The 14050-nt window shown below is 52.3% G+C and overlaps 1 protein-coding gene across 6 annotated transcripts in view; it reads right to left on the bottom strand.

The window, feature by feature from the left end:
- FANCM (FA complementation group M) overlaps positions 1-14050 on the bottom strand; it is a 69188-nt gene that overhangs the window by 14912 nt on the left and 40226 nt on the right. For 4 of the 6 annotated variants that reach the window (XM_071557151.1, XM_071557156.1, XM_071557150.1 and 1 more), the window contains 3 exons: positions 13262-13496; positions 8125-8282; positions 7160-7315 (listed from right to left, as the gene is read on the bottom strand). In XM_071557151.1, coding sequence (XP_071413252.1) covers positions 7160-7315; positions 8125-8282; positions 13262-13496 — 549 coding nt within the window. The remainder of the gene's footprint in view (positions 1-7159; positions 7316-8124; positions 8283-13261; positions 13497-14050) is intronic. The other 2 variants (XM_071557152.1, XM_071557155.1) reach the window with 1 other exon arrangement.

Genomic DNA, 14050 nt, shown 5'->3' with positions numbered 1-14050 from the left:
TTCTCACCCTCTCTTTTAAATTAGATTTCAAAATTAAGGCACACAAAGGCATAGCAAGGGCCTGATGGGGTTCTGAGAGCAATGGTCTGAAATGTTCCTTTGCAGGTCAAACCTGCTTCACTAACAGAAATACAAACCAGGATGCAAGAATTAAACAGAAGGAACAATTAGTATATTATATTTTGGCAGTTCAGTGAGATGAATCCCTGGACTTTAGAGGCTGTGAAATGAAACAAGGTCTCTTGAGGGATAAACCTGACTTTTACTGTAACAGATTACCTGCATCATCTGCTCCCTTTACAAACAACAGTCCTCAAAATTTTTATCATGTATCATATATAAGTGATTATGCATCCATACACACACATATGTGTCATATTTACTCCTTGGAAGACCAGGACACCCCCAGATTACACCACTGGCTTATGAGAAACCTTAATTCCCAAACAGTGAAGAAAAGAATTGGCATGAAGCAGTTAAAGGGTGATTTGTTATGGCAGGTTCTAAATAATTAGTTTCCCCCAAGCTCAGTCAAAACACAGAATGAAGAGATGGAATTGTTTGTGTGACACCCGGGAGGAAGAACAACCAGCAGTGAGCATGGCCCGTCCCCAGGGAGGGGCTGGGGAGGAGGTAACGGGGCTGGATAATGGTGTGTTCACACCCACAATCGGAGCAGCCCAACGCTGCACAGCCAGCCAGTTACAGCATGTAAGTGTTACAGACCAGACCTACATTAAAGGAATTAAGCAATAATTAGCTGCCAAACTGCTAAAAATCCTTGAAAGAGAAGTAGGTGCTGCTCTTGCCCACCCCACACACTCCTGAGAGTGCAGAGCAGATCAGTCTTGGCCCTGTGCTGTTCTGCAACACAAAACAGATCAAACTGCAAACCCCCAACCTACAAACCCAGAACTGATCAAAGTACAAACCCCCAACCTACAAACCCAGAACTAATCAAAGTACAAACCCCAAACCTACAAACCCAGAACTGATCAAAGTACAAACCCCAAAATCTACAAACCCAGAACTCATCAAAGTACAAACCCCAAACCTACAAACCCAGAACTGATCAAAGTACAAACCCCAAACCAACAAACCCAGAACTAATCAAAGTACAAACCCCAAACCTACAAACCCAGAACTGATCAAAGTACAAACCCCAAAACTACAAACCCAAAACTGTTCAAAGTACAAACCCCAAATCTACAAACCCAGAACTAATCAAAGTACAAACCCCAAAATCTACAAACCCAGAACTGATCAAAGTACAAACCCCAAACCTACAAACCCAGAACTGATCAAAGTACAAACCCCAAACCTACAAACCCAGAACTGATCAAAGTACAAACCCCAAACCTACAAACCCAGAACTGATCAAAGTACAAACCCCAAACCTACAAACCCAGAACTGATCAAAGTACAAACCCCAAACCTACAAACCCAGAACTAATCAAAGTACAAACCCCAAAACTACAAACCCAGAACTAATCAAAGTACAAACCCCAAAACTACAAACCCAAAACTGTTCAAAGTACAAACCCCAAAATGTACAAACCCCAAACTGACCAAAGTGCAAACCCCAAATCCCAAAATAAACAAGCTGCCCAGAGAAGCTGTGGCTGCCCCATCCCTGGGAGTGTCCCAGGCCAGGCTGGACAGGGCTTGGAGCAGCCTGGGCTGGTGGGAGGTGTCCCTGCCCATGGGGTGGCACAGTCAGAGCCTCCCCGGGCGCTCCGTGTCCAGTTTGCTCTGGGCTGGCACAGTCAGAGCCTCCCCAGGCGCTCCATGCCCAGTTTGCTCTGGGCTGGCAGTCAGAGCCTCCCCAGGCACTCCGTGCCCAGTTTGCTCTGGGCTGGCACAGTCAGAGCCTCCCCAGGCCCTGCATGCCCAGTTTGCTCTGGGCTGGCACAGTCAGAGCCTCGCTCTGGGCTGGCACAGTCAGAGTCTCCCCAGGCCCTGCATGCCCAGTTTGCTCTGGGCTGGCACAGTCAGAGCCTCCCCAGGCGCTCCATGCCCAGTTTGCTCTGGGCTGGCACAGTCAGAGCCTCCCCGGGCGTTCTGTGCCCAGATTGCTCTGGGCTGGCACAGTCAGAGCCTCCCCAGGCCCTGCATGCCCAGTTTGCTCTGGGCTGGCACAGTCAGAGCCTCCCTGGGTGCTCTGTGCCCAGTTTGCTCTGGGCTGGCACAGTCAGAGTCTCCCCAGGCGCTCCATGCCCAGTTTGCTCTGGGCTGGCACAGTCAGAGCCTCCCCAGGCCCTGCATGCCCAGTTTGCTCTGGGCTGGCACAGTCAGAGCCTCCCCAGGCCCTGCATGCCCAGTTTGCTCTGGGCTGGCACAGTCAGAGCCTCCCCAGGCCCTGCATGCCCAGTTTGCTCTGGGCTGGCACAGTCAGAGCCTCCCCAGGCGCTCCATGCCCAGTTTGCTCTGGGCTGGCACAGTCAGAGCCTCGCTCTGGGCTGGCACAGTCAGAGCCTCCCCAGGCCCTGCATGCCCAGTTTGCTCTGGGCTGGCACAGTCAGAGCCTCCCTGGGTGCTCTGTGCCCAGTTTGCTCTGGGCTGGCACAGTCAGAGTCTCCCCAGGCCCTGCATGCCCAGTTTGCTCTGGGCTGGCACAGTCAGAGCCTCCCCAGGCCCTGCATGCCAGGTTTGCTCTGGGCTGGCACAGTCAGAGCCTCCCCAGGCCCTGCATGCCAGGTTTGCTCTGGGCTGGCACAGTCAGAGCCTCCCCAGGCGCTCCATGCCCAGTTTGCTCTGGGCTGGCACAGTCAGAGCCTCGCTCTGGGCTGGCACAGTCAGAGCCTCCCCAGGCCCTGCATGCCCAGTTTGCTCTGGGCTGGCACAGTCAGAGCCTCCCCAGGCCCTGCATGCCCCGTTTGCTCTGGGCTGGCATAGTCAGAGCCTCGCTCTGGGCTGGCACAGTCAGAGCCTCCCCAGGCCCTGCATGCCCAGCTTGCTCTGGGCTGGCACAGTCAGAGCCTCCCCAGGCCCTGCATGCCCAGTTTGCTCTGGGTTGGCACAGTCAGAGCCTCCCCAGGCCCTGCATGCCCAGCTTGCTCTGGGCTGGCACAGTCAGAGCCTCCCCAGGCGCTCCATGCCCAGTTTGCTCTGGGCTGGCACAGTCAGAGCCTCGCTCTGGGCTGGCACAGTCAGAGCCTCCCCAGGCCTGGCACTCCCTGGCCCTGGCAGTGCCGGTGTGTGCCCGGCCAGCCCCACACAAAGCTCAGTGACCTGAGTGCAGCTGACATGGGCTTATGTAACTGCCCCACTTGCACTGGGCTCTCCAAACACGTCCTCCCACACAAACCACTGCCCCAGCCAGCCCAGCTAATACCCAGTGAGGGAAAGGGCACTCTGGTAATTATCACATTTTGGCCGGAATGGGCACAGTTGTGGAACCTCAAATTACCTGCTCAGCCCCCCTGTGACTCCTTAAGCTCCAGTGTGTACCAGCCACCCTGTAAATAGGTCAGGCAGGAGCAGGAAAACATCTTGTTATTGGGCTAAATCAATGACCCTGATTCAGTTTAAAAAGCAATATATATCTGAATGTAGAAAATCAAAAGGGAAGGAAACTTTAACATCTTTATATTTTCACATTTAATATAAATCTACGTGCAACTGTACAGCATTTAAATTTAAGGCATCCACTCCCCAAACTGAAATTACCCTCTCTCTCCTCATAAGCTGCTTTGGGAGGACATTGTCTAACTGAGCTCCCTGCCAAACCCCTGCTGATTTTGCTATTTGGAAATTCCAAGGTAAGTCTGTGGGCAGATACAAAGCAGAATTTAACAATTAAACGTCTTTAATTGCCAGCCAGAAATTTCCCCCCCTTGTGTGTTCTGGATGAGCAGGTGCTGCAGCTCAAACACTCCCAACCACGACTGTTCTCCCCACTCCCCTCACACACTTCTCAGGGGAATGCTGTAATTCCAGTGGGAAGTGTCCCTGCCCATGGAAGGAGATGGTCTCCAGGGTCCCTCCCCACCCAAAGCAGCCCATGACTCCCTGAGCTGAGCACGACCAGCCCACTCCAACAGGCTGAGCACTTTGGTGCCCCTCCCTCACCTGACACAGGCCAGTATTTCCTGCTGCCTTCCAGGAGCTGGTCAATGAGCACACTAATCCATCCCTATTCCACCACTGCTTCACCTGCACAAGACACTTCAGGGGAAGAAACACTGTCAAAACTTTTGTTCTGGAGATTGAAGTGCTTTGTATTCAATGACCTTTAAGAACAGGCCGTTGAACCATGGAAGAAGCCTGAGGGCCACAGAACCCCCACCTTCCTTCTCCAGAGCTGTGCTAATTCTGCTCCTGATGGTATCCCTGGATACCTGATGTACCACTGACTGCTGCTTTCTGCAGAGTAGGATTCCAGCCAGAGACCAACTACTGGCCATGAGGGTGTTCAAGAAACAGATAAAACTATTTCATTGCCCTTTTCTGAGCCATTTGTAACTCTGCATTCAGGAGCTCCTGAGAACATGAGTCCCAGCTGGCTGGAAACCCTGTGTTTTTCCCCCAAAACATGCCTGGTTCAGAACTCCCAAAGCATGGAAAGCCCTTTCAGGTTCAGTGGGATTTCATGGTCTCCTGGGAACACCTTCCCTGCTGTCAGGGAGTTCAGCTGCAGAATCCTAAAGGCAGCCCAGGACTGATGACAAATGACAGATGATTTCAGTGGCAGCTGCTCCAGGTTCATCCTGGGTTTAGAACAAGTTTCCCAAGGGGTTTTTGGAGTGGAAAACAGAGACAAACCTCCAATGGGAGAATTTGGGATTTCTTTTGTGACTGGTTCCCACTGCCAGCTTTGGACTGGGAAATACCCCCAGTCACTCCCCCACTATTGTGGGGGTTGCCACAGATGTGTCGCTGCAAAGTTTTGTTTAAATCAAAAAGTGTTCAAATTGCCTTTGGCTTATGAGAGAAATCTGAGAGGAAAATTAGAGTCAAGTGAATAAATTAACCAGTGGGAATCAGTGGCTCCTGGCAGAAGCCAAAGAGCCTAAACTGCTGCTTGTGAAAAGTGATAGGGATCTGAATTCCTCAGTAAAAGAGAAACCTTTAAGTTTTGTAACTTATTTAGACACCAAAAGTGATTGCAAGAGTGAGGAGTGTGTGACTGGGGGGACTTATGCTTATTAATTGATAATGTTATTAATTGATATACCTATCACAGAACTTGCTTAGTAGTTATTATAAAAATCACTGTATAGCAGATGGCAAAACTCACAAGGTACAGACCTGTCCTTGAAGATGCCACACCAAGAGGCCCCAGGTACTAATTAAACCAGCCAGGATACCCCATGAAATGAAGATAAATCAGAAGATATGTCAAAAGAACAGGATAAGTGGAGAAATTCGCCAGTTAGACCAGTTACAGTTGCCAACAGATGAACCAGTTTTGAGCAAAAGGTAAAAAGTTCACAGGAGGAAGACTCCAAACTTCATCCCCAGAGACCACCAGAGAGCCCTGCCCTGAATTCCTAGGAGGAAAAGCACAGGCAGGAAATGGAAATCAGTTCCTGAAACTCATTATGATAACCCTGCCCTCTCTATGAAAATCATGTTTATGCATGAAGAAATAATAAATATGTATAACTTCCTTGCATATAAACCAGTTATTAACTCGACCAGGTGTGCATTTTTGGAGGAGCTTCCCCCCTGCACCGGGTCTGGAATAAATGTCCCTCTATAACCTCACTGGATGGAGAGTCTCCTTTCCACAAATCACCAGGAACATCCACCAGGATTCCTCCTCTCACTGCTGAGAGAGCTCAGTGTCTCCACCTCGGACCAGTTAAGACAGTTCAGACAGAGCTGGCTGGGAGTCAGCCCAGACAATGCCTGGAACTCACACTGAGGGAGCTGGGGGGGCTCAGCTGGAGAAAAGGAGGCTCAGGGGGACCTGCTGAGTTTTGAGCCACTCCTTGGCCTCCTGACTTCCCTCCCCACTCTGTCCCTGACCTCTCCACGAGCCCTCTCTCTGCAGTGTCCTTGAGCCCAGCTGGGAGAAGTCAGGAATGTCATTGCTGTGTGAAGGAGAAGCTTATCTGAGCTCGGAAAGTCCATTTACAGCCCCCCTTTCACGCTCTTTCCTAGCAAGGGGTGCAACTACAATGTCTCCATTCTCTTCCTTGATCAGTCCTGTTATTCAGGAAGCTCTGGCAGCTTAGCAACAGATTGTGATGACCTAAAAAACTGCCACATACTAAAAGGCAAGATTTGGGGAACACAGAAGAGCTCAGCTGGAGGGAAAATGGTGTGGTAACAACTGAAGTCTCCATCCACCTCCACACCCCTTTCCTCTGCTTTCATTCCAAAGGGTATCTGCTATCCATCCCAGTCAGCAAACCAAATTCCCACCTCCCAAATGGCTTTCAGTCAGTTTGTTTGGCTGCTCTCCTCCAAAGGGTATCTGCTATCCATCCCAGTCAGCAAACCAAATTCCCACCTCCCAAATGGCTTTCAGTCAGTTTGTTTGGCTGCTCTCCTCCAAAGGGTATCTGCTATCCATCCCAGTCAGCAAACCAAATTCCCACCTCCCAAATGGCTTTCAGTCAGTTTGTTTGGCTGCTCTCCTCCAAAGGGTATCTGCTATCCATCCCAGTCAGCAAACCAAATTCCCACCTCCCAAATGGCTTTCAGTCAGTTTGTTTGGCTGCTCTCCTCTTAGCCTTTAATTCGTAGGAACAATCAGGTTTTTAGTTAAAGCCTTCACAGAAAACAGCCCCAAACTTCTCAGAACAACCCCCTTAAAACAAGCATTCATTCCTGCTTCCCTTCTGTGGGATGATTTTGATGCACATACATGATACAAAACTATTCCCAATCCCTACCAGACTCTGGAATAGCTCTGATATCCCTCCTGGTGGACTGGCTGCTTGGCATACCTAGTTCTTGTATTTAATGTCATTCCAGAGTAAATTGATACTTGGATCCATAAAAAACCACTTGATTTAAGGGATGTTTTTCCTGTTTTGAAACAACTTCTGTGGAAAAGATTAGGAATCCCAGAATACCAGGGGGAGACATTTTGGAACAAGATTAAATACACCTGATTCACATCCCAGCTGCAACTCTTGCAGATTTTGGTTATTTTAAATACTCTAATTGTGCATTCAGCCCCGGGCAGGTTCCCAGGCAGCCTTACCTGCTGCTGCCTCAGCTGCTCCAGCATTTCCATGGCACTGATGAAGTGCAGGCAGCGCTGGGAGTGACACACCAGGGCGGTGGGGAAGGGGCGGCTCTGCCAGAGGCTCCACTCGCTCAGGGACAGCTCCCGACCTGCCCCCTCCCTGCGCTCCTGCTTGGGAGAGGAGGGGGGAAAGGAGATGCAATCAAGGAGCTGTTCAGCAGAACTAACGAGCACCTCCCTGTCAGGGCTTGGAGTGCAGAGAAGTGTTTAAACATCATCACAAAGGTGTAAGTCTGGTCTGTGTGTGTGTGTGGCTCAGCTTCGGGAACGCAGATTTGGGCAGGGCTGTCCCCACGTGCCCTTCCAGCCTGTGCAGTGGATTTCAGGTGAGGCTCAGCATGCACAGAACTGGCCCCACCGTTTCAGTCCTGAGGTTCATCTGCCACGGCCGAGCGAGCTTGGGCAGTGCCAGGGAAGTCCTCAGGACTAGAACCTACAGCCCCTGGCATGGCCCAGGAGGTCTCCCATCCAAGTACTGATCCGGGGCTGACCCTGCTGAGCTTCCGAGATCTGACGGGATCGGATGGCAGGGAGGCATTTAAAGTCTGGTCTAAAATTAAAACATCAGGAGTAACCTGGGATAGTGGGAGGTGTCCCTGCCCCTGGAAGGGCTGGAATGAGATGGGCCTGAAGGTCCATTCCAACCCAAGCCATCCTGGGGTCCCATGCACACAGCATCCTGCATGGAATTCTTAACAACAGGAACAGAACTTAATGGATATTGATAGAATTCCCAATATATTTTCAATTTTCAGACCTAACCTCGGACCCATTTCAAACATCTCACTGCTAAATTCTTATTCTCACAAACCTACATGTGAATCTCAAAACGTTTTTTTTAACAGACTACTTCAAACTCAAGCCTGTTATTTATAATATCCTTTAGCCTCATGACAAAGGAAATATTCCATTAAACTCACTGGTATTTCTTCCAGGTTTTCCAAGGTTTCAAAATGAATCTGAGGCAATACTGGTTCCTGTATTCCATCACTTTCCTTAATCCTGTAGAGTCTGTCCCATGTTTCATATTCCTCTGGTGACAGGGACCAGCTCTCATGAGAGGACATTTGCTTGTGGCCTGTGGGGGGAAAACAAGAACAGGAAAAGGTCACTCTACAGGGAAAAGGAAGCACAGAACAGAAGAACCTTGTGTGGTACCAGTCAGGAGAACAAACACCTTCTCTGTGCCAGGAGCAGAACCAGCTGCACAGGATGTGATGGCAGGGACACAAAACAGTGTCCATGTGTTACATGGACAAACCTGTCTGCTAAAGAATCACACACAGACAGGGACAGACAGACACTCTCCAGGAAAATGCCAAACCCCTCAGAACAGCCACGGGTGTGCCTGGCAAAGGAAGCTCCACAGCAGCAGTGCTGAGGATGTGGCTGCTTCCAGGCAGCTGTGTGAAGCTTGGAGAAAAATAACAGAGGTCATTTGCCAGCGACTCTGCAGACAGGATTTGGGATGGATGTGCAGCCCAGGCTCGACTGGGAACCAGTTCCAGGTAAGAGGAATGAGCCTGTCCCTGAGCCCTCTCGAGCTCCAGCTGCCAGAGTGAGTCTGCACAGGCTGAGACTCAAACCCCCAGTCCTGCTCACACCCTGGCCAGACAAAGCTGGGAAAATGAACCAACACTGACATGTTTTAAGGCCATCATTAAAAAAATTCCAGAAGATCAACCTTGCTATGAACTACCTTTGACTCAAGTGCAGGAGGTGTTACACTCCTTTAGAGGCAACACCCACTACGAGGACCTGGAAGAGGGGAAAAAAGAGATACCTGAAAGAAAAGGAAATTAAGAACATCTTTCAAAGAAACACAGAGAACCATGGAATATCCTGAGCTGGAAGGGACCCCCGTGGACCATTCAGTCCAGCCCCTGGCCCCCAACAATCCCATCCTGTCCCTCAGAGTGCTGTCCAAAAGCTCCTGAAGCTCTGGCAGCCTTGGGGAACCTGTTCCTGCCGAACTGTTGCCATCCAGGGAAACTCTGGGAACAAGAGCTGACTCAGCTCTCTGTGTTACAGCTCCAGCTCTGTGTGACAAAGACAAGATGAACCTGTGATATCATCAACCCAGGTAACACTACCAAGGAGGCCTCCAGGAGCTGGCAAAATTTGGGAACAGAAGCTTCCCAAAGCTCTGGGCTTCCTGCTTCTGAGCAGAGTTTTGACTGTCAAGAACGTTTCCTAAGAGTTTTCCTAGGAAAAAAGAAAGAAGGACACATACAAGAACATTCCCATCCTGACAGAGTGGTATGGCTGTTTGTGCAGAGTTGGGAATTACCATGTCCTGTGGAATTCAGTCCCTGGCAAAGCCTCCCTCCTTCACATGAGGCAGCATGTGCTCGTTTCATGAGTAATTATCTCCCAGAACATTTTATGAGTTATGGATGCAATGCCCTTCCAAACACAAACATGGCATTCAGATCATCCCTCCTACTGTCCTGGTTCTTCCCCAGAAACAAAATCGTTTCATTTTCCTTCAACAGGAAGCAAGAACTAGTCTGGAGGGGGAGGAGAAGGGGCATTTAGCCTGTAGGCAGCAGGGACTTGGGAGTTCTCAGATCCCAGGATCCCTGAGGTTGGCAAAGCCCTGCCAGCCCCTGGAGCCCACCCTGTGCCCAATGCCCACCTTGGCAAAGCTCTGCCAGCCCATGGAGCCCACCCTGTGCCTGATGCCCACCTTGGCAAAGCCCTGCCAGCCCCTGGAGCCCACCCTGTGCCCGATGCCCACCTTGGCAAAGCCCTGTCAGCCCACAGAGCCCACCCTGTGCCCGATGCCCACCTTGGCAAAGCCCTGCCAGCCCCTGGAGCCCACCCTGTGCCCGATGCCCACCTTGGCAAAGCCCTCCCAGCCCACAGAGCCCACCCTGTGCCCGATGCCCACCTTGGCAAAGCCCTGCCAGCCCATGGAGTCCACCCTGTGCCCAATGCCCACCTTGTCCCCCAGCCCAGAGCACTCAGTGCCACGGCCAGTCCTGCCTTGGGCACCTCCAGGGCTGGGCACTCCAACCCTCCCTGGGCAGCCCCTGCCAGTGCCTGCCCACCCTTTCCAGGAGGAAATTCCTGCTGCTGTGCCCCCTGCCCCTGCCCTGGCCCAGCCTGAGGCCGTGCCCTCTGCTCCTGTCCCTGTGCCCTGGGAGAATTTTGTGTCCTTCTGGAACTAACAGACAGAACTTTGAAGTGGAAGGATGGTATAAAATTAATAGAAATTGAACCAAATTAAGAACAGGAAATAGGTGTTTTCCCAGGGAACAAGAGAGAGGACCAGAGGAAATGGCCACAAGCTGTGCCAGGGGAGGTTCAGGTTGGATATTGGGAATAATCCTTCATGGAAGGGGCTGTCCAGCCCTGGCACAGCTGCCCAGGGCAGGGGTGGATCCCCATTCCTGGAGGGATTTGAAAGCCCTGTGGATGTGGCACTTGGGGACATGGTCAGTGGTGGCCTGGGCAGTGCTGGGTTGGACTTGATGGTCTGAGAGGGCTTTTCTAAGCTGAACAATTCTGTGGTTCTCTGGTTCTGGTTAGAAGGGGAATGCTCAAGAAATTCCTACACTGCTTGTGCCAATGACAGCTCAGTTTCTGTGCACAAGTAATTCTGCCATGGAAAAAACTGAGGATCAACTGGACCTCAAGAACAAAGAGAGAGTAAGAGCAGAAGTAAGAACAGACCCAGCTTAGTCATTGCTATCAGTTTTTTCCATTTTCCAATGTGCAATTTTTCTCTGCAATACAGAGAAAATGCAAAAAATACACACCTTTCTTTTTTTTGAGATTTATCCTGAATGGCACTAAAATCAGAAGCAGCCCCTTGTTCACACAGTCCTGAAGGGGATTCAACCCCAGGCTGGTGCTCAGTGACCACACAGTGCAATCCTGGTTTGCAGGACTGGCACTGAATCCTGGCAACCTTTGGGTGCCTCAGCCCCTCTCACACCGTGTGCTCACCTGAGCAGCTGCTCAGCCTGTTCCCACAACAGGAGCCTGGCAATTCCTGCTCTGCAGAGCTGCTCCCTCAGCAGGAACACCCTCAGCATTGCCATCTTTATGCCCCCACTGTCTCACTTCTCTTCTCTAGGGCAGACTTACAAACACCTGAAATTATTATTTTCATTCTGTGTTGTGCTCTGCTTTATATTCCTGCAGTTATGTCTGTTTAATCAGACACTGGAATAGGAAATTTCCCAAGGCTTTAAGGGGTTTCAAGAAGCTGCTGTTGGTCTTTACAGAAAACAGTAACAAAGAGCTAGAGCACAATTCCTGGGTATTTATAAAAAGTAGGTTTTTTTCCCATCTTATGACTGTGTTCACTTTCCTGAGCATTTCAGTGGAACTGTATCAGCTAAAGAGCCATTTCTCTTTTTAGATTAGTTTTTCTCCAAGGGTGTGCACAATTCATGAATATTCTACCCTTGATTTCTTCTCTTCCTCCCATCAATATCCTGCTGTTTTCAAGCATTTGTGTTTTATTGTCTTTTATGAAACCACAATGCCCAGAGCAGCTGTGGCTGTCCCAGCCCTGGGAGTGTCCCAGGCCAGGCTGGACAGGGCTTGGAGCAGCCTGGGCTGGTGGGAGGTGTCCCTGCCCATGGCAAGCCCCTTCCAACCCCAATTATTGTGTGATTAACATTTGCCTCTTACAGCTGGAGCTCCTGCCCTTCAGGCAGTGACTCTGTGGAGAAAGATGAACCAAGTGCCTGATTCAAGGTAGGGCTGTCCCAGGACAGAGGGGGATGTCCAGAGGCAGCCCAGCAGCAGTGCCAGCAGGGGCAGCAGTGCCAGCAGTGCCCCAGAAGGGACAGCAGGGGCAGCAATGCCAGCAGGGGCAGCAGGGGCAGCAATGCCAGCAGGGGCAGCCCAGCAGCAGGGGCAGCCCAGCAGCAGGGGCAGCAATGCCAGCAGGGGCAGCAATGCCAGCAGTGCCAGCAGGGGCAGCAGGGGCAGCGGTGCCAGCAGTGCCAGCAGGGGCAGCAGTGCCAGCAGGGGCATCAGTGGCAGCAGGGGCAGCAGTGCCCCAGCAGGGGCAGCAGTGCCAGCAGTGCCAGCAGTGCCAGCAGGGGCAGTGGTGCCAGCAGTGCCAGCAGGGGCAGCAATGCCAGCAGGGGCAGTGGTGCCAGCAGGGCCAGCAGGGGCAGCAGGGGCAGCAGTGCCAGCAGGGGCAGCGGTGCCAGCAGGGCCAGCAGGGGCAGCGGTGCCAGCAGTGCCAGCAGGGGCAGCAGTGCCAGCAGGGGCAGCGGTGCCAGCAGTGCCAGCAGGGGCAGCAGTGCCAGCAGGGGCAGCGGTGCCAGCAGTGCCAGCAGGGGCAGCAGTGCCAGCAGTGCCAGCAGGGGCAGCAGTGCCAGCAGGGGCAGCAGGGGCAGCAGTGCCAGCAGGGGCAGCGGTGCCAGCAGTGCCAGCAGGGGCAGCAGGGGCAGCAGGGGCAGCGGTGCCAGCAGGGGCAGCAGTGGCATCAGGGGCAGCAGTGGCATCAGGGGCAGCAGTGGCATCAGGGGCAGCAGTGCCAGCAGGGGCACAATGCCAGCAGGGGCAGCAGGGGCAGCAATGCCAGCAGGGGCAGCCCAGCAGCAGGGGCAGCAGAGGCAGCAGGGGCAGAAATGCCAGCAGGGGCAGCAGTGCCAGCAGGGGCAGCAGTGCCAGCAGGGGCAGCAATGCCAGCAGGGGTAGCAGGGGCAGCAGTGCCAGCAGGGGCAGCAGTGCCAGCAGGGGCAGCAATGCCAGCAGGGGCAGCAGGGGCAGCAATGCCAGCAGGGGCAGCAATGCCAGCAGGGGCAGCCCAGCAGCAGGGGCAGCCCAGCAGCAGGGGCAGCAGTGCCAGCAGGGGCAGCAATACCAGCAGGGGCAGCAATGCCAGCAGGGGCAGCAGTGCCAGCAATGCCAGCAGGGGCAGCAGTGCCAGCAGGGGCAGCAATGCCAGCAGTGCCAGCAGGGCCCCAGCTGGCAGGAGGGGCTGTGCAGAGCCAGAGCCCTGCGAGGGGAGGGCTGGGTGTGCTGTAACACAAACAGGCCATGGCAGCTTACGCAGTGCTTAGAGAAACACCATAATCCTCTTACCAGTGACACAGGAAAAGAGAGCAGATTTGTGCTGCAGGGAACTGGATCTTCTCTCTTTGGAAAGCACTCTGGAGTTGCTTGGCTCATATTTCTCAGCAGTTATAAACATTTTATGCACCTTTGGATTGATGCCTTCTGGAACCATCCGTGGGCTGTGCTGGTAGAAACGAAGTGTTTTGTTCCCTGAAATAGCTTTGTGGATGCTCCTTTTGTTGCACTGGCTTTGGTTGTAAGTCTGCAAAGAGAAGATAAAGAGATAAATCGTATGTTGATTGCTTGTCTTGTCCCAGGACTTGATCAAAACCTAAGGAGCACCTGAGTGTCTGTGGGGTTGCTCCTTATTTTCTGTTCCCTCACCAAGATGTTTTCTCGTTTGGGTTTTTTTGGACAGATCAGAGGCAGGCACAGCACTGGGGAGAAAAAGGAGCACGGGGGGCCTGGGGGAAGCTCCAACCTGCCATTGATACAGCAGTGACATAAATGAGATTACACCCGAAACTGAGAAAGGAGGTCAAGCAGAAAAAGGCACAAGATGCTTTGTTGATGTCATACATGCTCCGAGCCCTTTTAATTACACTCCATTATACTGTGCAACAGAGAAAGCAGAAGGATGGAGGAAACAGGGGAAGAAAGCAGTGCCCCAGTGTGAGACTGCCCCGTGCTCCCCACTGAGTCCCTGCACCAGGTCACTGCTGCAGGGACAGAGTGGCAGCTCCAGCCTGGCAGAGACTCTGAGGGGCAGGATCTGAGGAGACCAACACATGGCAGGAGATACTTCTCTAATCCTAG

This window comes from Pithys albifrons, chromosome 6 (genome assembly GCF_047495875.1).
Source record: "Pithys albifrons albifrons isolate INPA30051 chromosome 6, PitAlb_v1, whole genome shotgun sequence".
Classification (NCBI taxonomy): domain Eukaryota; kingdom Metazoa; phylum Chordata; class Aves; order Passeriformes; family Thamnophilidae; genus Pithys; species Pithys albifrons.
The sequence above is the reverse complement of the archived record's forward strand: the minus strand, read 5'-3'. Positions and strand labels throughout refer to the sequence as shown.